Raw genomic sequence first — 22,173 nt, forward strand, 5'->3', positions numbered from 1 at the left:
CATTTCACATGGTAAAACACAATTTTTAGAAAAACTTTAAACACTCATTCTCAAAACACATTCTGCACTAATGTTCATGTACTGTATCCATACTGGTAAACACAAGTGGCAAAAATGAAATAGAAATAGACATACACATGTCATCGATTAAACACAACCACTCAAAATTGATTTCACTTGTTTCAAATGATGTGACAAAACCAATATACGCCAGTTCAGAAAGCAAACAGGTTGTTGAAGGTGGGAATGAAAATGGATAGAAGAAACTATGTAAGAGGACGAGTGCATATGCGAGGTGGGGGATGAGGAGGAAGGGGAGGATGGCAAGAAAGAGGATTTTTATTGGACACTGTAGTACAGTGCATTGTAGGCTGTATACTGTACAATACTGTAAACAAATCGTATGGCCCTGAACATTGTGCTTTCCATTTGTTTACAGTACTGACTGCTCAATAGATTTTGACTGGTGCAAGTTCATATCAACAAAGAACAAGAATCAAAGGACAAGTTTGTGAGATGCAGGATACTGTAAAAATAGAGGTACAAGGAGGAGGAAGAACAAAAAAATGCAAAGAGCAAAGCAAAGTAGTCATTTCTACTTGATGTTTCCTGTTTTGAAGCGAAAGTTTGATTTTCAAGGAGTCAGAGGTTTTGTAAATAGTGCTTGTAAATAGGGTTTTGTGTTTAATGCTTTAAGAAAATGGAGCAAAGTTTCAGAAATTGTGTTTTAGCAATTGAAAAAAACTGTAATTGTTGTCACTTGTGTTTACCAGTATGGATGACATGTGCATTAGAGTTCAGAATGTGTTTTGAGAATGCGAATGTGTTGTTTTGCTGAAAAGTGTAAGTGGGATCTGCAAATTGTGTTTTACCATGTGAAATGGTTTAAGGTATTGACAGAACAGACTGAACAATTAGCTAAATGAGTTCAGGCAACTGAGAACCTTCTTCAGCCAATGGGTTTTAGTGTTTTAGCAACTGAGAAAAACTGTGAAAAACTGTAAAAAGTATTTCATAATGAGGGGGGAACTAATGTAGCCTAAGGTGTCTCTTATTTCATGTTGAGGTTTGCTTCCCAGCATGCATTGCAAGTCAGTTGCCTCGTTTATAGGCTATTATTGTTATTGATTTTGAAACAATATGGTTGAAACAGTTTAGCTTAGGCTCAACTCTTACTGATTTTTTGAACAATAAATTGAATAGTTTATTTTTTTTTTTAAAAGAAACCGTGGATGTGAAACTACTAGTTCTAACCCAGTATAAAAGTCCAGCTGACAATTCCATTGTGTATTTTGTTGGAGGACATAAGCCTGAATGGTTGAAAATCAGCCACACACATAAGGTAAGTTCATACATAGACTGTATGCAATTAATAACAAAATGGATAACCATGAAGATGGGATCTGATGTTACATAGGTTGTCTCTCTCCCACAGTAACAGTAATATCACCCAGATCAAAGCATTTGCTGTGCCTACAGGTATTAATTGGCCTATGTACAAGTGCTGTAAGAAGGGTAGTTGTTATGTAAGGCACATACTATAATTTTATTATTGTTGCGGTTACGGATTGGCAAGTTACGCTATGGTTACGTGAATGAAACCTTTCACTTGCGACGCTGCCGCAATGTTGCCTGCAGTTGTTATTAAGGACTGGCGACGTCGGTAACTTACGTTACGGTTACGAAATGGCACCTTTCAATTCCACGTTGCTACAACAATGTTGCAGATACGGATTGGCAATGTTGGGGAGTTACGTTGGGGTTACGAATTGTCATCTTTCACTTTGCATGTTGTGGCAACGTTGCTAAACAGGACTGGTGGAGTTGGTAACTTACGTTACGGTTACGGAACGGCAAGTTACGTTGCGGTTACGTAATGAAACCTTTCACTTGCGACGTTGCCGCAATGTTGCCTGCAGTTGTTGTTAAGGACTGGCGACGCCGGTAACTTTACGCTACGGTTACTTAAATGGCACCTTCAATTCCACGCTGCTACAACAATGTTGCAGATAATGGATTGGCAACGCTAGGGAGTTACGCTTGTTACTTAATTGTCATCTTTCACTTTGCATGTTGTGGCAACGTTGCTAAACAGGACTGGTGGAGTTGGTAACTTACGTTACGGTTACGGAACGGCAACTTTCAACTCCACATTGCTGCAACGTCACCTGATGTTGTGGTTACGGAGTGGCGAGGTTGGGGAGTTACGCTGCAGTTACTTAATTGTCACCTTTCACTTTGCATGTTGTGGCAACGTTGCTGAACAGGACTGGTGGCGTCGGTAACTTACGTTACGGTTACAAAACGGCACCTTTCAATTCCACGTTGCTGCAACGTAACTTAATGTTGCAGTTACGGATTGGCAACGTTGGGGTAGTCTAGTCATCAACAAAAAATGAACACATTGCAAAAAAAACATAACAATGGATTTGGCGTGACATTTCTTGCATGTGCGTGAGAGCGTGAGATTGGTGCTGAAAGCGTGAGTGTCACGCCAGATGCGTGAGAGTTGGCAACCCTGATCTAGAATCATTAGCCTACACTTATAGTGAAATATTTCAATGCATTTTTTTGTTTTAGTATCGATGATTATGGCTTACGGCTCAAAACAAATGAAAAATCAGTTTCTCAAAATATTACAATAAAGAGGTTTTAATACAGAAAAGTTTTCTGAGCCTTTCATTTCTTAGTCTGGTTCAGTAAACACAACCATAATCATGGTAAAGACTGCTGACATGATAGTTGTCCAGAAGACACTCATTGTCACCCACCACAACAAGGAGGATATAGCCCACACATAAAGTCATTGCTGAAAGAGCAGGGTGTTCACAGAGTGTATCAAAACATATTCATGGAAAGTTGTCTGGAAGCAGGGATGTAGTGGTAAAGTAAGAGGTGGGTAAACTATGAATTCTGTGATCATGGTGAGTGGACTGCCATGCGGTATCAGATTTTTAAAAAAGGCGTTCAGAACATGTTTGATGATGGTGAAGGCTATGTTCAATGTTTATAGGCCTACCAGTGGTAATACATGGTGCTAGAGTGTTGATGAGTGTACATATTGTGAATGTGGATAGTACAGTGTGATTTTTGAATGTTAAAAGTTGCAATTGGTGAATAAACTCTCTTGAGAGGTGCATAAACTCTAATAAGAAGTGAATAAACTCTATTTCTGAAATTTCAGATAATTGGTGGATAAATTGTGTTTAGGCCTACTTGCATTTAGCCTACACCCCTAACTGAAAGGGAAAAGTGTGGTAGGAAAAGGTGTGCAAGCAATAAGAATTGTCAAGCAAAGCCGATTCAAGAACTTGGGGGAACTGGACTGAGGCTGGAGTCCAGAACCACCACGCACAGACGTGTCTAGGAAATGGGCTACAGTGTCCCATTACTAGTGTCAAGCTACTCGTGAATCAGAGACAAGCTTAGAATGCCTTACCTATAGGCTAAGGAGAAACAGAACTGGACCGCTGGTCCTAACTCCTCTTGTCCTAAAAACAAATTTTGCATATCAGGGTCCAATCAAGGTCCCAAATCTGGAGGAAGAGTGGAGAGGCACAGACCCCAAGTTGCTTGAAGTCCAGTTTGACGGTCCAATCAGTGATGATTTGGGCTGCCATGTCATTAGCTGGTGTTGGTCCACTGTGTTTCGTGAAGTCCAAAAAGTCCAAAATCAGGCATTCATAGGTTGTTGGTCAATTTAGCCAAAGCCTTTGTCATCAGAAATCAAACAGTTCTTCACATTTCTAACAAGGTTTTTGTGTGTCTCCACTGGTATTTTGGACCACCACATCTCTTTTGCGATAGTCTATCAGATCATTGAGGTTGGTTCTTCCAGAATCTTCAGTGTTCATATCATGGTGGGGCATCATGCTTTCAGGATGTTTTTCAAATAAAAGGCATCATAAGAAAAGAGGACCACTGGCACAATTCTGATGTGCTGGCAAAAAAAAGGGCTTTGCAGTTGATTATTTAGAAAGAGTAAAGTAGATGCCTTCTGCTAATTGATCAAATGCACCTCACTGAGTTACAAATTCTGAATCTGTCTTTTAATTATTCTACCTTGTCTTTGTTTTCTTTTTAATTAGGCCTATTATGTACTTTACTTTTTAAACTTTTTTAACTATTGCCCTTTTATGCTTTTATTTACTATTACTTTTGTTTATGTAGACTAAAGCACATTGAGTACCTGTGTTAGAAATGTGTTAAATAATATATAATAATAATATATAAATAAACTTGACTTGACTAGGCCTATGAATCGTTTTTTGGACAGGCATTTTATATAAAAATGTAGATCTCTTGAGAGATATCTCTTGCTTATTATTTCCAGTCAGAAGAAACCCAGAAAATATGTTTAAACCAAAAGTGGCCAAGGGTATGAATAGGCTACGTTTGGGCTTAATTGTACCCAGGGTAGTGGAGGCAAAACGCAAGTAGGCCTAAACACAGTTTATACACCTCTGAAATAATAGAATGTATCCACCTCTTATTAGAGTTTATCCACCTCTCAAAATAGTTTATTCACCAATTGCAACTTTTCACACTGTATTTTACACTGTATTATCTTTATTCACAAGATGTACACTCATCAACATTCTAGGACCATTTATTACCACTGGTACATTGAACAATAGCCTCCACCATCATCAAACATGTTCTGAATGTCTTTTTTACCGCATGGCACAGTCACAGAATTCAAAGTTTACCCACCTCTTATTTTACCACTACACCCCACACTGTACCTTCTGGAAAAAAAAATAATGCAAGGTGCTCCTAGAGCAGTGTTTCTCAAACTTCTTCTTCTTCTTCTTCTTCATTTTTATATTGCGGTTGGCAACCAGCTTTTTGGTGCATTACCGCCACCATCTGGACTGGAGTGTGGATCAAATGGTCATCCTACACTTTCCTAAATTCTTTTAAATAACCCAGTTACCTTCAAAAAAAAAAAAAAAGGAAAAACAAATTTCACCTGATTCTCTTTGCAGTATATCATTCAAATTTAATGTCATCTGATTTCACCAAGTTGTGAGATAAATCTTTGTCTGGCTTGATGGTACTCAGGACAAAAACATAATTACATGCTCTATGGTCTCTTGACTATTACAATATTCACACATTCCATCAACATGCTTTTTCATGGTAACTAATGTTCTGTTTAATCCTGTATGTCCTAGCCTCATTCTGGACACCACATCTTCTTCTTGCTTGCTTCTGCATGTATTCCTGCTCCTCCCCACCTTTCCTTGAATACTATGCAGGTGTCTTCCAGACTGTTCGTTATCCCATAAAAATTGCCATTTTTCATTTATTTTAGCTTTGATTATACTTTTGACTTCAGCTTTGCTGTATTTAATATTCAACTCTATATCAGACTTCCCTGCTGCTTTCTTTGCATTTATCTGCTAATTCATTACCTCCTACACCTATATGAGCTGGTACCCATATAAATGTAGTACTAATACCAGACTTAAGCAGATTGTTGGCTAATTGCATTACTTCATATACTATGTCCTGTCTAGACTCAGAGTGACAACGTTTAAGGCTTATTAAAGCTGAGCTAGAGTCTGACGCAATCACAGCTTGCTTAGGTCTATTGCTCTCTACCCACAATAAGGCCATCCATATTCCTATAATTTCTGCTGTGTATACAGCTAAATCGTCATTGATTCTCTTTCCAGATTCAATGTTTAATTGAGGGATAACATAAGCAACTCCCATTTTCTTATCAGTCTGCTTAGATGCATCAGTATATAAAATGACTGCTTCTTTATATTTGCTCGCCATGTAACTCTGGACCCTGTAATGATCCACTTCAACATCCTTCTTTTCCTCTAATAAGCCCAAGTCTACTGGAACCTCTGACATCAGCCAAGGAGGAACAACAGGATATGTCACTGTAGGGCTTATTTCAAGAGCACTGATTCCCATATTTATTACCTTTTGTTTTATTGTCCAACCAAAACTTTTAATAAGGTAACTCTCTATCTCTTGACACTGCCATAAGACTGATTGACTCATGTGTTTTTCACTATGACCCCTTAGATTTGTCCAATACACAAGAGACAGCTGGTCTCTTCTAAGATAGAGAGGCATCTCTCCCATCTCTACCTGGACTGCTGCCACTGGCGTGGTCTTAATTGCCCCACAGCATAGCTTCAAACCTTGGTTCTGAATTACATCTAGTTTCTTAAGTGATGTTTTAGCAGCAGACCCATACACTACACACCCATAGTCAAATACAGATCTCATCAGCCCTGTATAAATGGCTTTTAAAGCAGGTCTACTTGCTCCCCCTCCACCTCCACCTCATCACATTCAACACTTTCTTGCATTTCTCAATATTTTTTTGTATATGTTTTGTCCAAGTTAATCGATTGTCAAACCACATTCCTAAATATTTGAAGAATTCCACTCTTTCTAAATCTGCCCCAGATAATTTGATTTTAACATCTACATTTATTTTCTTCCTAGAGAAGAATAAAGTCTTTGTTTTATCTATTGAGATCCTAAACCCCCATTGAAGGGCCCATTCTTGGACTCTGTTCACTGCCTGTTGCATCTTACCCACCACAAAATCTATATTTCTTTCTTTTTTCCACATTGCTCCATCATCTGCAAACAATGCCACCCCAACTGAATTTTGTATGTCTTTAAAAATATCATCAATCATTATTGAAAATAATAGTGGACTAACAATACTTCCTTGTGGGACACCATTTTCCACACTGTATTGCTCACTTAATTCTCTATTTATTTTAATTTGAATTGTTCTATTAGACAAAAACCCTTTAATCCATTGGAACATCCGTCCCTTTATTCCCAATATTTTAACCTTTATCAGTATACCTTCTTTCCACAACATATTCCTCAAACTTCTTTTCTGGGGACCCACTTTTTAAAAATGACAGTCTGTCGCGACCCAACTCGTGACTTGTGGTAGTTAACAAACTAGAGTGAACGGAGCCCTACGACCCACCAGTAGATGGCAGTAGTGTAGCAAGCTTTTTTCAATTCCGGATATTGCGATTCACATTGCTACTCAACATCCTGCCTGCTTCCGGTTCAGACCCACATGTAATTCACGTGTAAACAAATCTTACATAGCCTACAAAATCTTGTAATATTTGGGGCTAAAATGAAGTACACCGATGGAATAGTGTAAGTAATCTTTTTCATAATTGCACGTTCATGTTGACAGGTCATGTAGGGATAATAACTGCTTGTTAAAATATGGTGGCTTTAGTTAATTATGAAAGCCAACGCAAATGTTAGCCGTGCTAACGTTATAGCGAAAATGCTGCCTCTACAGTGTCTACATAATGTTCAGCCTTTTTCATGTTGATACCAAATTCCCTGATTAATCTACTTTACCAGTAAGATGTGGCTTACGTTCATGTTTGCAAAATGTTTTCCCTGGATCATTACCCCACATTTGACAATATGCTTGTAATCAAGTAATATGAAATTGCCATTTCGTTTTTACATTAGGAAGCCGAAGACGAAGAGGTCCAAACGATTTCTTCAGAGCAGAGAGCCCAAACTTACGGAAAACGTTAAGAATGCGATGATTATGAAAGGAGGGAACGCAACTGAGACAGTTACTCAGGCACTGAAAGATATTGTGAGTTGGCATGAAAGCCTGGGTCCTCTGTCAACAGACCCACCTGAATCAATTCAGCTCTATTGGAATGTTATTGTATTATTCAATAGTTAAACATGTCAGATGACCTGGTTGATATATTTTGCAGTATGCCCTGAAGAAACCAAATGCAGTGATGTATAAAAAGTAAGTGACATGCCATGTTGTGCTTGTTTACCCTACGCGGTAGAAGTTAGTTAAAACTGCGTTCTGCTGCTGATTGTTTGCAAACTTTGCAACTTCTTTCAGAATATTGAATTTGATATTTTGCATTATAGGAAGAACATAATGAGGCCATTTGAAGACTCAACATCTTTGGTGAGTTAAAAGAATCACAGAAACAGTTATATGTAATGAATAGCCTATTCAGTCACTAGATGGTTTTTTTTGTCTGTTATCAGCTGTAATTGTTTTAAATTGTTTTTGTCTTCGCAGGAATTCTTCTCCAAAAAATCAGATTGTTCGCTGTTTTTGTTTGGTTCCCATAATAAGAAACGGCCAAACAACCTTGTATTTGGTAAGCTCTGGAAATGCCGTAGACAATATGCCGCTTACAACCTTGTATTTGGTAAGCTCTGGAAATGCCGTAGACAATATGCCGCTTACAACCTTGTATTTGGTAAGCTCTGGAAATGCCGTAGACAATATGCCGCTTACAACCTTGTATTTGGTAAGCTCTGGAAATGCCATAGACAATATGCCGCTTACAACCTTGTATTTGGTAAGCTCTGGAAATGCCATAGCCAATATGCCGCTTACAACCTTGTATTTGGTAAGCTCTGGAAATGCCATAGCCAATATGCCGCTTACAACCTTGTATTTGGTAAGCTCTGGAAATGCCATAGACAATATGCCGCTTACAACCTTGTATTTGGTAAGCTCTGGAAATGCCGTAGACAATATGCCGCTTACAACCTTGTATTTGGTAAGCTCTGGAAATGCCGTAGACAATATGCCGCTTACAACCTTGTATTTGGTAAGCTCTTACAACCCAGACAGGAAGAGAAATGATGTTCAGGTTTTGTTTTTGTTGTTTTTTTGTTTATTATAGGACGCTTGTTTGATTATCATGTGCTGGACATGATTGAGTTGGGTGTTGAGAAGTTTACCGCACTGAAAGATATCAAGGTAAGAATTCATGTTTTTTGAGATACCTTTGTTGTACATTTATTCACATAACATTTTACTTACATAGGACATTTTTTATACTTGAGCTGCTAATTTACTCTGGTTGTATTCTTGTTTACTTGATGAATAGGTGAGCAAGTGTCCAGAGGGAACCAAGCCTCTGCTGGTGTTTGCAGGGGAGGCCTTCGACATAGACAATGAACACAAACGCCTGAAGAGCGTCTTGATCGGTACACCAGTAACTATTCTAGTGCTAAGACGCTTTGGCTCATCTCAGGGGTGTTTTGGTGTTGTCTTACCTCCTCATGTCTTGTCTCATTTGCTATGGTAGATTTCTTCAGAGGACCCACTGTGTCGTCGGTCCGTTTGGCAGGCCTGGAACACATACTGCACTTCACAGCCCTGGAGGGGAAGATCTACATGCGTAGCTACAAGTATGTATGCACATGCCTTTTTAGTTGTTGATTAGGTATTCAATTCCTGAGTAGATGAGTCGCAGAAAAGGGAAACAAGTCAATATTTATGGTTTTGGTCAGTCTTGTTAAGTTTTCATGAATTAGTAGCCTGACCTCGCCCACCTAGAATTTCCTTTCAGTGAGATACTAGTCTGGCACATGATAATTTACTAACGTTTCCCTCGGGCTCAAGGGTGACGGGCCAATCAGCGACGAGAGAGGATTATGCTACCGGTATATGTGTTTTATTTACAACGTGAATAAAATGTAAACAAATGAATAAAAATATAGTCCATAATACCACCCCGACACTTTGTAGCACCTGATGTGATGTAAACGAAAGTAACAAACAAATATTCAACACAGACAAAAAGTATTCAAAGGTCTTACATGGCTAAATGCCAACTTAAGCATAGACCTGCCAGCAAGGCTCACAACAGCCCCCTTACTGTAAGCGCTTTACACAATTTAAACGGCCAATTACCTAATTCCACTGATTCCGAAGTCAAAAGCCTTTGAAAACGGGCACAGCGGCCCCTAAATCAAATAACGGGACATTAAAGTGAACATGGAACACCCCCAAAATACACATGATCATCATATTAAAAGAAACATTCCTTGCACGCTAAAGGAATGTGCCCAGCACAATGAACATGGAAGAATGATGATCATGAAATTGACCTAATAATAATAATAATAATAATAAATCAATAATCAAATAATAATAAAGTCATCGTGTGATGCTAGGGCAGCACATTATCACACCCAGCACAAAGTAATTGGTTTGCTATGTTAGTCTTGATGTCTATATGCTCTGCATATATTCCGGGGTGCTCCAGTGCGTGTGCAACCCAGCAGCTTGCCCATCCATTCGTTTGTTTGTTTTTTACCTTCCTATCGTTTCACGGAGTGTCTGCTGTGGATGTTAATGTTTATGCGTGAGTAAAATCACCAGTGGCCCAGAGATGCAGCTTCTAAGGACCTCCGATCGACTGTTCGCGATATTTTTTTGTGATAACGCTAGTGCTGGAACTCTCCATCTGCCACCACGGTTCGGAGTATGGAGTACTTGGGAAAGTTACTCACAGCCGAGAGTTTCTGATCTCCCTGCGAACATCGTCTGTCGGTATTATACCAGATATTCCGGCGGAGCTGTGCAGATTGCATGCAAGGAGCAAACATCGGAAAAGAGGGAGAAGAGGAGGCCTGCATCGGAGACTCAGAAATCTTGACAGACTCGACAACCTGATTTTCATATTATACACTGACAACTGCAGGTCATCTTGGGAAAACAGCTACTTGGTGAAGTTTTCAGACGACTCGGCTCTGTCGTCTCTTCTCCAGGGCAACCAATCTGACCACAACAGAGTCCTTACGGAATTTGTCAGCTGGTGCAATGACAGCTTCCTTGACCTGAATGTGTCTAAAACTAAAGAATGAATCATAGACTTTAGGAAGCACAGTGAGGAACCAAAACCGAGTGTAATACACAATGAAGATGTTCAAATAGTCCAAACATATAAGTACTTAGGCACAGTGTTTGACCCGCATCTGAAATTCAGTGAGAACACTGATAGCATTATTAAGCGAGCAAACCAAAGAATTTACTTACTGAGGAAGCTTAACTCTTTTGGTGTCTGTAAACAAATTCTATGTACATTTTATCAAGCCTTCATTGAGAGTCTATTAACATTTTCTTTCATATGTTGGTTTAATGGACTATCTGTGAAGGACAAAAAGAGCTTGAGTGACATTGTCAAAGTATGCTAAAAAATCACTGGTACCCAGTTAGAAGATCTCTGTTCACGAAACTTGGTGGGCATGTAACCCCACATGGATAGCATGGAACCATCGTTTTTCGTTTTGATCTGTAGCCCCCCCGCTGGACTGGACCCCCCGAAAGGAGGGTAGGGCAGACACAGTTTTCTGTGAATATCTCGAAAACCGTAGGGTTTAGGAGGACCATTGTTTTTTTGTATGTTGATCTCAAGGGGCCATGTCAACCCATTCCATAACCACTCATTTCATGTATAGCCACCTAGTTAAACACAAAAAAAGTAAAAATGAGGTGTTGTAATTGAAGGTATCTGTGACCTAACATAGTCAAAACTGCACAAAATTGGAATTGTAGGATCATTATGACACCCTCTGTATGCACGCCAAGTTTTGTGGAATTCGCTCATGGGGGCCACACAATAAATTAATTTATGTTACTATACACCAACTGGCCTGTAGGTGGCGGAGACAGTTTTCTGTGAATATCTCGATAACCGTGAGGGCCTAGGAGGTCCACCTTTTTATGTATGTTGGTCTTAAGGGGGCATGTCAACCCATCCCATTACCACTTATTTCATGTATAGCCACCTAGTTAAAAAATTAAAAAGCAAAAAAATTAGGTTTTTTCATCACAATATCTCTGGCTGACAAGGTCAAAACTGCACGAAATTAAAAGTGTAGCATCATTATGACACCCTCCGAATGCATGCCAAGTTTTGTGTACTTTCGCTCATGGGGGGCCTTACAATAAAATAATTTATGTGTACATTTAGTGACGCATACACCAACAAGGATTCCCGGACACTGAAAAGACCGGGTACACAAAACTTGGTGGGCATGTACCCCCACATGGATAGCATGGAACCGTCATTCTTCGCTTTGATCTGTAGCCCCCCGCTGACTGGACCCCGAAAGGAGGGTAGGGCAGACACAGTTCTCTGTGAATATCTTGAGAACTGTAGGGCCTAGGATGACCAATTTTTTCCGTATGTTTGCCTCCAGGGGTCATGTTAACCCATTCCATGTGCACACATGTGCATAAACAGATCATAATAATCATACGTATGACACATACTCACACAGTAGACATATGTACGCATGCATGCACATGAGCAAACACACAAGCACGCACACACACACACACACACACACCCACACACATAAACATAAATTTGTACACGCACACATGCACATAATTCAAGAATTTTTCCCGTCATCTACTCCCTGAATTTTTGGTCATTGATACCCGGGACACCGAACCACCGGGGTACATGAAATTTGGTGGGTATGTAGCCCCACTAGACTTTTACGGAATAATTTCATTTCGTCCCCGGGGACCACCACCAGCCCCAATCCCTAATATCAATAAGGACCTAGGTAATTTTACCGTTAGCGTTAGTTGAGTGATGGAGGCATTTGATTGATTGCATTTGTAGAAAACTATAAATGCGGGTTATACCAAGCAAATTGATAGCAGCACTGTTTGTATCTTTCGACTGTCATTTATTGCACGCTACAAAATCATTCTGTGCAATGGAAGATTTACCAACGCTACAATCGGGTCTGATACAGTTTTGCCTATACATGCGTGAGACTGAGACGCCTGTTTATTTTGTTTTAAGTGCGTGCAGGGTGTGAGAGGGGAATCGATGTGCTTTGATTACAGCTTGGTAGTTGTAGTCTTGTGAAATTAAAAAGCACGTGTGTGTGAAGTATCCAAACAATGACACCTTCATTTCATTATGGCTGCTTTAGCAACACACCTTAAGCTACTGTGTAGTGGGTCCCATCTAGAAGTGGCTACTTCATTCAGCGCTTTCCTTGACTCATGGAGCTGCTTGAATGTTATTACAATTTTTCGCCAATGATATGGCAGTTTAAGTCCGCTTGATACTGTAAGGCGTAAGTAAGCCATTGGTTTCCAAAGGAGATTTAATTTGTGTCGCCAGCATAGCCTATTGACAATTTATGTTGTAAATAGGCCTACCTTATAATCCTACCTGTAGCTTAGGGAAGCTAACAGCTTTCTATTAGGATCTAGTTTGTTAGTTACCGCTTTGTCATAACTCCCTGATGCATTTTTGCATTTAGAATAGCCAGAGCGTGTATATCTCAATCGAAAATTAAACAATATCGGTGCCTATGGACTAGGCTGGGTGAACCCAGCCTGATCTGCCCGCCATTTATTTTTGATTTCTTAAAATATTGAGCTTGGTCTGATGAAAGCCAGACTAGCCATGGACCTCAGTTACACAATGCAAGGGAACATGAATCAGCCTATATTTGCACGAACAATAACGGACAAAAGCTCTTCAACTTTGGCCCGTTAAAATGTGTATGAACAGTCTAGCGACGCATTTCATCAAGGCCCATTTGGACATGTCAGTTATTTGCACCACTGGTATGCTGTAACAGTTTTTCTTTTCAGACTAGGCTACTGTTACTTAATTTGTGCATTAACAATAACGTTTCAGACTACTTTTACTTAATTTGTGCATTGACAATAAAGTATTACATGAACTAAAGATGACTAAAATCATTCACTCAAATCATTCAAAGAAACATTCACAAAAAATCCATCCATCCAAAAATGACCTTTGTTTTTGATAGCTGTTGAAAACGGCATGGAACTGACAGAGATGTTTTTGTTTTTATTTTTATAAATACACAAAAAAAATAAATAAATAAATAACATTATGCTGATACCTTTTGCTTTTCCCAAATACAATGTAGCCTACAGGTGTAAGTGACCTTTCATCAATCCAGTTGCAATGGATGAACTGTGATTAACTGCCCTACTTGTGATTGTTTAGAGATTTTAAAGGTTTTATAACAATGCTACATCTTCTTTGGCTATTCTACAATCTATTCACCTTTTCAGCACCAGTAGGCTACTTTCTGTGCAGCCGCACACACACACTCAGGCATGCCAAACAAGCATACACAAAAGTTTCAAGAGTGGGGGATGGAGTAAAATATGGAGACAAATTGAAGTGTGATTTATTTTCGCGGAACGGATGTACAGGACTGAGCGGCGGTCATATTTTGTACCGCTATGCGGTACATCTAGTTAAGAACACATCTTGACCCTCAGGTCAGGCAGCACATTCCAAGATTGTGGAAATGTATTTCTTTCTGTTCCCCTCCGGTTGATTTTTCAGCTCTCAATTGGGAGACTCAGCTTGTCTGGATATTATAAAAGCAGAACTATTTATAAACAGAACATAAGGTTCATGCTTACCAAAGTCCAGAAAGCTGAATGAGTTATCATGGATTACACATGCTCAGGGCCAGGTCATGTCTGCTTGGGGGTACTGGCTGTAGACCAGCTTAGACTAGTTGGGGCAGCTGTGGCCTACTGATTAGCTCTTCGGACTTTAACTGGAGGGTTGCTGGTTCGAACCCCGACCAGTAGGCACGGCTGAAGTGCCCTTGAGCAAGGCACCTAACCCCTCACTGCTCCCCGAGCGCAGCTGTTGTTACAGGCAGCTCACTGCACCGGAATTAGTGTTTGCTTCACCTCACTGTATTCTAAGTGTGTTTCACTAATTCACGGATTGGGATAAATGCAGAGACCAAATTTCTAAGGTTCTCGAAGGATTTATAAACCACTGCAGTGAATTTCTGCCTGAAGATGTTGAGAGACTGAATTATTTCCACAGGAGTGTGTATTTTAATTAGTCACTTGAGGTTTATTTCTAGCCGTATATTCTTTTCCGCAACATCCTGCCTCGGTCCTTGTATGCAGTGTTGAAATAGTCACAACCTTTGATATGTGTGTGCATACATTGATATGTTGGAATGAAATGTTCCTTATGAATTTATGAAGTGAACTTGGCGTGCCCTCCAAACAAAGTCAGGCGTCAAACGTGTTTACACCAAAGAGGCTTAACACTACCCCCATAGCTTTCTTCAGCCTTCTTAACTCAGCCGACAGATAGTCAGTTTTCAGGGTTAATGCCACTGATGTTGAACAGTACCAAATATCTTTAGCAATGGGGTATCCGTAGCATGTTAACAGTCATTGACTGTTAATATCTTTTGAAAGATCAACAAGAATGGAAAGCAAGCTTTAACAGGCCAGAAAATCACCGAAATGTCAGGTTGCATTAATTCTAGAGGTCTGCTTCATTGTTTATCTAATATAGAATTTAGTTGCTTGTGTGTGAATGCTACATTTTCTCTCTTTTTAAAAAGAGTTCTGCTGAAAAAATCTGGCTGTCGAACTCCAAGGATTGAACTGGAAGAGATTGGACCTTCATTTGATTTTGTCCTGAGAAGAACTCATCTGGCTTCTGATGACTTGTACAAGACTGCACACAGACAACCTAAAGCCCTCAAGGTACACAGAGAGGTTAACCTCATTGTAGTGAACTTGAGCAATATGATTTTAAATTCTTATATATATAATACGTCTAGCAGTAGATCATGGGTAGTAGAATATGGCACAAGTATACACAACAGGTTACATAGGCAATACATTGTCTAACTGGGTACTAATTCACAAATGCTCCCTGTATCAACCCATCTTTACAGCCCAAGAAGAAGAAGAACATATCCCATGATGCCTTTGGCACCAAGTTTGGCCGCCTGCACATGCAGAAGCAGGACCTGGCCAAACTGCAGACACGAAAGATGAAGGGACTAAGGAAGAGGAAGGGAGAGAAAGACACCACAGAGGAGTCAAAGTCACCAAAGAAACTCAGAACAGATGAGTGACTCAGCCCCAGTTGGCTCTGACATGGACATTTACAAGGTGATGTGATGGCTCTTGGCTCTTGGCTGAGGAATACCAGTTGAAGAGTTCTGTGAGGTATTTTGACCTCGTGTCTTTGTTTTTTACTGCTCATAAAACCTAGCAAGCTGTGGAGGCGAATCTGTGCATACCAATGGTGCAAATGTAATGCGAGATTGTATATCCTGTATTGTATATTGCATTAAATGTAATGCAAGATTGTATATCCTGTATCGTATATTGCAATAAATGTAATACTGTAACTATACTGTATTACTGTGGGTCAGTAGTTATAAATCAGGCCATTAAAAATATATATTTTTATTAGTGGAATTAATTTTGCGTAAGCAGATATGGTAAGCTATACATAAATGATTACATAAATGATGGGCAGATTTACAGTAGGCTAACTCCCAAAAATATAAGGTTCTGCTGAGATCTGTCAACAGAAATATTTAGAAATGTTGACCCTATTATCCAGTAACTTAATTGTTACTTTGAGTTTTTATTTCGATTTGCATTGTTTCAACACAGAAAGATTTAAATTACATGGCCATTGATTCAGTCGTCAATAGCCAAAACAACATTGGACAAGTTCCATAAACATGCCTTCATTCCTAATGTCTACTCTTGCCCCATAATAAACAGCTCAATATGTTTTCAGCTACGTTATAACAGTTCAATATTTTGTTACATACTTGCTTAATGACCCAGTTTTGGGGCTGGGTTGAGAAAATTAATGTAATTGAAGGATCAGATTGGTAACATTAGGTGAATATGATTACGGTAGCTGAATCGTGTTCGAAGCTATTGTAAAACACTGCAGCCCTTCATGATGATCGCATTATGCTCTTTACCACAAACTGATATGAAAGGACTATTTTGGGAGATTTGCCCTCTAATGATCTACTGAAATCAATAAAAAAAAAAATATTTTTTTTCCATCTTCCATGCTGAATACTATCATATTGAGGGGGGAATATGTGACATAAAAGGTCAATGACAACTTAATTTTAGATCAAAAAGCATCTATTATTCAAAACTGTGTATGAAATTGAGTGTTCAACGTTGTCACCCCGCCCAGTAGAGATGCCTATTAATGCTGCCCTGCTGCCACAGCCGCTTACATTGCAATGGGCTTTCTGCAACGCTACTTGTGAAATTACTGCATCAGCACATTGAAATGGCAGAATAACACCCCGTTTAGATGTGATAAGAGTTAACGAGCTTATTTGAAGAGAAGAGAAATCTGCAGCGACAGAACACAGGCTGCACACTGTTGCTTGAAAAAAACAAAACGGTGGAGCAGTGCAATTGGAGGACTCAGAGGACTGCTTCAGTGGTGTTGTGGGTAGAGGACTCAGAGGACTGCTTCAGTGGTGTTGTGGGTAGAGGACTCAGAGGACTGCTTCAGTGGTGTTGTGGGTAGAGGACTGCTTCAGTGGTGTTGTGGGTAGAGGACTCAGAGGACTGCTTCAGTGGTGTTGTGGGTAGAGGACTGCTTCAGTGGTGTTGTGGGTAGAGGACTCAGAGGACTGCTTCAGTGGTGTTGTGGGCGGAGGTCTGCCGTGGGCTTGGTGATTCATCATTCCTCCGTCCCTCCTCCAGAGGATGCTGAGAGTGCAGCATCACTGACGTCTCCTCCAGAGGATGCTGAGAGTGAAGCATCACTGACGTCTCCTCCAGAGGATGCTGAGAATGCAGCATCACTGACGTCTCCTCCAGAGGATGCTGAGAGTGAAGAGGATGCTGAGAGTGCAGCATCACTGACGTCTCCTCCAAGGCTTCATTTGGAGGCTGGCTGTGTCCAGTCCCGTCAGTGGCGCAGGGTGTTTTTTTTCCATGCAAAGACATGTTAATATCTCCCAGTGCCAGAACAGACAAAGAGTAAAGGATCCATCATCCATCAACCCACTATCTTGTGTCTTCTGGCGCACAATCCAAAATTGCTATCTTACACCCTCTAAAAATCATCATGTCACTGACCAGAGAAACCTGGTCAGAAATCCTTGGCGAGTTGTTTATAGGCCTGTTATTTTAAGAGCACATTATCAACAGTGATATGGGTGGGTGCACAAACACCCTGCGTCTCTCGTCCACAGGAACGCCCACCAGCGCACATCCATGCAAAATATTACAAATTACATTTCACAATGAGTAGTTATTCACCATCATTTGCACATTGGCTACTTTGGGCAGCCGTGGCCCACTGGTTAGCACTCTGGACTTATAACCGGAGGGTTGCAGGTTCGAGCCCCGACCAGTGGGCCGCGGCTGAAGTGCCCTTGAGCAAGGCACCTAACCCCTCACTGCTCCCCGAAAGCCAGTAGCAGGCAGCTCACTGCACCGGGATTAGTGTGTGCTTCACCTCACTGTGTGTTCACTGTGTGCTGTTTGTGTTTCACTAATTCACCGATTGGGTTAAATGCAGAGACCAAATTTCCCTCACGGGATCAAAAAAGTATATATATACTTATACTACTTTGGTTTTAGTAAAGCATGGTTTAGTGGAAAACCTGGTTCATAAGGTCTGGCGTGCAAGCAGATTCCTTCAAATGCGCCGCTGACTATCAAAATACGGATGCGTTTGAAGTTGCGCTGCTTGCTGTGAAAAGAATGACAGATGTCATTATCATTGTTTTAAATTATGTTACGCCCAAAACACATAGAGAGTATTTACGAGATAATTATCTCATAATTATGAGATACTTTCTCGTAATTATGAGAGAATTATCTCATAATTATGAGAACCTGATTATTTTTTTTTGTGTGTATGTGAATGCAATGCGCCACCGTAATACGGTGACATTAAATTGGCAGCGCAAAAAAATGGGTTTTACAACCCATGTTGACCATTTTGGCTCCCTCACTTTTCTATTCATTTTTTTCAACTTCACACATGTCCAGAGAGGATCGTAAAAGAGAAAAGTTGTATCTAACGTTGGCCACAATGTGGCAATACTGCAAGAAAAAAGGAAAAATGGGTTTACATTTTACGCTGTCCTTCCAAAAGGGTAATGAAATTAGTATTTGTATGGACAAATCGCTACCTAGGTCAAATTTAAAACTGAATATAGGGAGTTGCCCAAGGGACATCATTGGGCACCCAGAGTAAGAAGGCAACAAGAAACAACAAAGAAAACAAAACAGGTTCCCCATGATTCTGGCCTTTGGCTCCCGGACTATGATAAGCATAGCTTATTGTAATGGTTAGTGTATTTAACTGAGTGATGAAATGTTGGCTTATTAGAGAAAAAAATTACAGATTTTTCTTAAGTATTTAAGTATTTGAAATACTCTAAATACAATCCCTCAAAGTATTTTGTTACAAACTACATTAGATTTGTTGTTGTGGACAACCAGTAGTAATGTACAGTAATGTTCTACTGTTTCACACTACAGATTACCTGAAAACTGTACTTCCTCAACAACTACAAGTCTGTAGAGAGGAATGCCTGCACTGTAAAAAATGTACAGTAACTTACAACAATAACAGTTACTGTGAATATGTTTTACAGCAAAGGTACCGTATTTCCACTTACAGTATTTTAAGTATTCACTGTAAAATAAAAAACAATTAAACACTGTGATTTTAGTTATATTTACAGTATTGATTGTTTTACTGTAGAATAAATACCAATTAAATACTGTATATTTATTTGCATACACTGCTGGTTTATTTACTGCACAAGTAAAAACAGTTAAGTACTGTTTTTTCATGAATTGTATATAGCAATACAGTACTATTAAGAGGTAACAGTTAATGTAATGTAAATTCAGTTTCTCACTGTACAATTTAAAATACTGTATCACTGTGATTTAATATTACCCATCATTAATAGAATCACCCATATTCTAAAATATTTCAATTAACTGCAGACAACAATAAAATTGTGAACAGTTAGGCCTACTTATTTAAGACATTTGGTGAACAGGAACATACAACAGGTACAATATAAGTAAGGGATAATGGCCGACACGCCATTAGACTATCCAAAGTTAACGCATGTTCTAGGTTGTAATGCAGCCACGACACACTGCCGAGGCTCAACCTAGAAGTGTGTTAACTTTGGATAGTTTAATGGCGTGAAATCCATTATCCCACTTACTGTTACTACATTCTTAAATTCATGACTGAGGCAAATTTGACAGAATGAGGCTATTTCATTACATAAGTTTAGTAAAGTTACAGAGCAAACTCTTACTAGTTCATTAGCTCCGCATGACTCAAGAGTGTGTTTTGACATTTGCTGCCTAGTGATGTCAGAAAAACATCCCACCCACTACTCCAAGCAATTGAACTTCCCAGAAATTGAGAAATGAGAATTTTGTTCCCTTTATAAATCCAATTCTTATTGTCCCACATGTAAAAAGGAAGTTAGAATACAATGCATTGCAGTTGATAAGGGTGTGATTTTTGTTGGTTCAACATTCTGTCTTTAAGTTTGTGTGTTATTAGCTGAATACATATGATTACTCTATGGCACCACACCAAAGTGAATTCACAAGCAACAGGTTGACATTACAACTCTTCTGTAACATCCACAGACAGGGTGGGCATTTCAATGTATGAACATAGCTATGTAAAACATTTGTTAAAAGGTACTTTAAGTAACAGGTCAGTGCATTACATTCAAACTCATCTGTAACATCCACAGAGTGTGAGAGAGAACTTCAATTTTTGCCACAGATATTATATCAGAGCCAGCTGAGCCTCAGCAGTCTTCTCATCTAATCCATGTATGTACTGTAGAACTTGGTACTATCTACTACTATGCTGGAGAACTTCAGGACTATCCTGCATGTTGTTTTTTTGCCCATACATAGTTGTTGGTGTCTTTTTGGTGGTATTTATATACTCTTTTGATCCCGTGAGGGAAATTTAGACATTCAACTGCAACTGCTGCCATATTGTCGAGAGCATACTTGGGCTCCTGAATTATCTGTGATTCCACAATATTTATTTGTGCCTTCTCAACTTTGAAAAATTAAAAATATGAAATAACTTTAATGACCATTTTTTGAATATCCATGGAATGAAGGCATCTTAAAATAACATGAAATTGTACTGTGCCATCTCAGGTTACACAATTTCTTATTTTATGAATGTTTATCTACTTAATGTTTAGATATTTATGTCAGGCCTGTTACAGACACAAGTATATACTATTTTACTAAGAACAATGTAGTATTTTATACACAGTATTTTAGTCCCTCTTTTCACATGGATTAATTCATATTTTACCATTTTTTCTTTGATATTATATCTGTCATTCAAATGACCAAGAACATCTTAATGTTGGAGTGTGATGATGACATCATTTAGAAATATACACATTTTTAACAAGAGAAATGTCAAAAGAAGGGTCTTGTCCAAAATACCATACAGTTTAAAGTACAATGGTAAAACTGAAGGTCATTTCAATTGCTATTTTTTCGTTTTTTTATCAAATGAATGACAGTATCATGGCTGGACACACTCAAATACAATCAGGCCAGTAGGCTACTTTTTCTTTTATCATCTGAACCTAGATCAAGATGCTGGACTTTGATTTCACTTTCTTGTAAGATTTCTTGTAAGTTTGGGCTGCTCTTGTTTGTTATTGCAGTTACATGTATGTGTTATTGACAAAAGTCATGGAAGAAAAAAAACTTTTATTGAATACTTGAGGCCTTTTTTGGTGAGACCTGACATGAATCCAGGGCACACTGATAACATGATTCAATAATCTAAATGTATGCCAGAAATATTGAAGAAATAACAATGAGTTTATTACCTGACACAATATGCAAATGTGAAAATTTTATCTTTTTGTCTAAAATGTATAAATGAAAAGTCCTGGTGAGGGACAGGTCAAAAACCTCACCTTTATCAGCATAAATGCAATTTTAATTATTAAAAATAATATTTTATTGACTTTATTTTGATGTGATATTGATGGAAGAATACATAGTAGTGTTGTGTTTTTAAATTATAATTTTATAATTATAGCAATTCTATGACTGATTATTTCTTAGGGACACAAAAGGCACCAATTTCAAGGAATCACCTGTTTGTGTGCTACTTGAAGGAGAATTACTTTAGTATAAGTATAGTATAAGTATAGTATAAGTATAAGTATATTTAGTCATTTGATCCCGTGAGGGAAATTTGGTCTCTGCATTTATCCCAATCTGTGAATTTGTGAAACACACTCAGCCAGGGACGCAGCTACTCATTTTTTGAGGGGTATGCAAAAACAAATTGGTTGATTCAATTGATTAAATTCAAAGCTAATTTTAATAGCCTAGAAATCTAGACGCACCCTAGCGGCAGCAAATATGTTATTGCCTAGTCTGGCTTGTCAGGCTATAATTTTAATGTTTATCACAGTGAACTATACCACCATAGCAAGCTGGTGTCTGTGCTGTGCGTGTGGCTGTGCGTGTGGCCACTG

At 39.0% G+C, this 22,173-nt stretch overlaps 1 protein-coding gene across 1 annotated transcript; it reads left to right on the forward strand.

The window, feature by feature from the left end:
- Nucleotides 1-7,049: 7,049 nt before the first annotated feature.
- On the forward strand, nucleotides 7,050-16,002 carry rpf2 (ribosome production factor 2 homolog). The gene is made up of 10 exons (XM_048251413.1): nucleotides 7,050-7,161; nucleotides 7,492-7,624; nucleotides 7,752-7,789; nucleotides 7,921-7,960; nucleotides 8,078-8,159; nucleotides 8,694-8,770; nucleotides 8,901-9,000; nucleotides 9,102-9,204; nucleotides 15,199-15,343; nucleotides 15,538-16,002. Exons 1-10 carry the CDS (start codon nucleotides 7,139-7,141, stop codon nucleotides 15,718-15,720), a joined length of 924 nt encoding a protein of 307 aa, XP_048107370.1. The 5' UTR covers nucleotides 7,050-7,138; the 3' UTR covers nucleotides 15,721-16,002.
- Nucleotides 16,003-22,173: the final 6,171 nt, after the last annotated feature.

The sequence above is a fragment of the Alosa alosa genome, chromosome 8, assembly GCF_017589495.1.
Source record: "Alosa alosa isolate M-15738 ecotype Scorff River chromosome 8, AALO_Geno_1.1, whole genome shotgun sequence".
Lineage (NCBI taxonomy): Eukaryota > Metazoa > Chordata > Actinopteri > Clupeiformes > Clupeidae > Alosa > Alosa alosa.

Excerpts from the sequence above, each read along its gene's own strand:
- rpf2 (XM_048251413.1), top strand. The coding sequence starts at position 7,139 with ATGAAGTACACCGATGGAATAGT. Across the intron at positions 7,162-7,491 it reads AAGTACACCGATGGAATAGT|GAAGCCGAAGACGAAGAGGT; the intron begins GTAAGTAATCTT and ends TTTTTACATTAG. Across the intron at positions 7,790-7,920 it reads AATGCAGTGATGTATAAAAA|GAAGAACATAATGAGGCCAT; the intron begins GTAAGTGACATG and ends TTTGCATTATAG.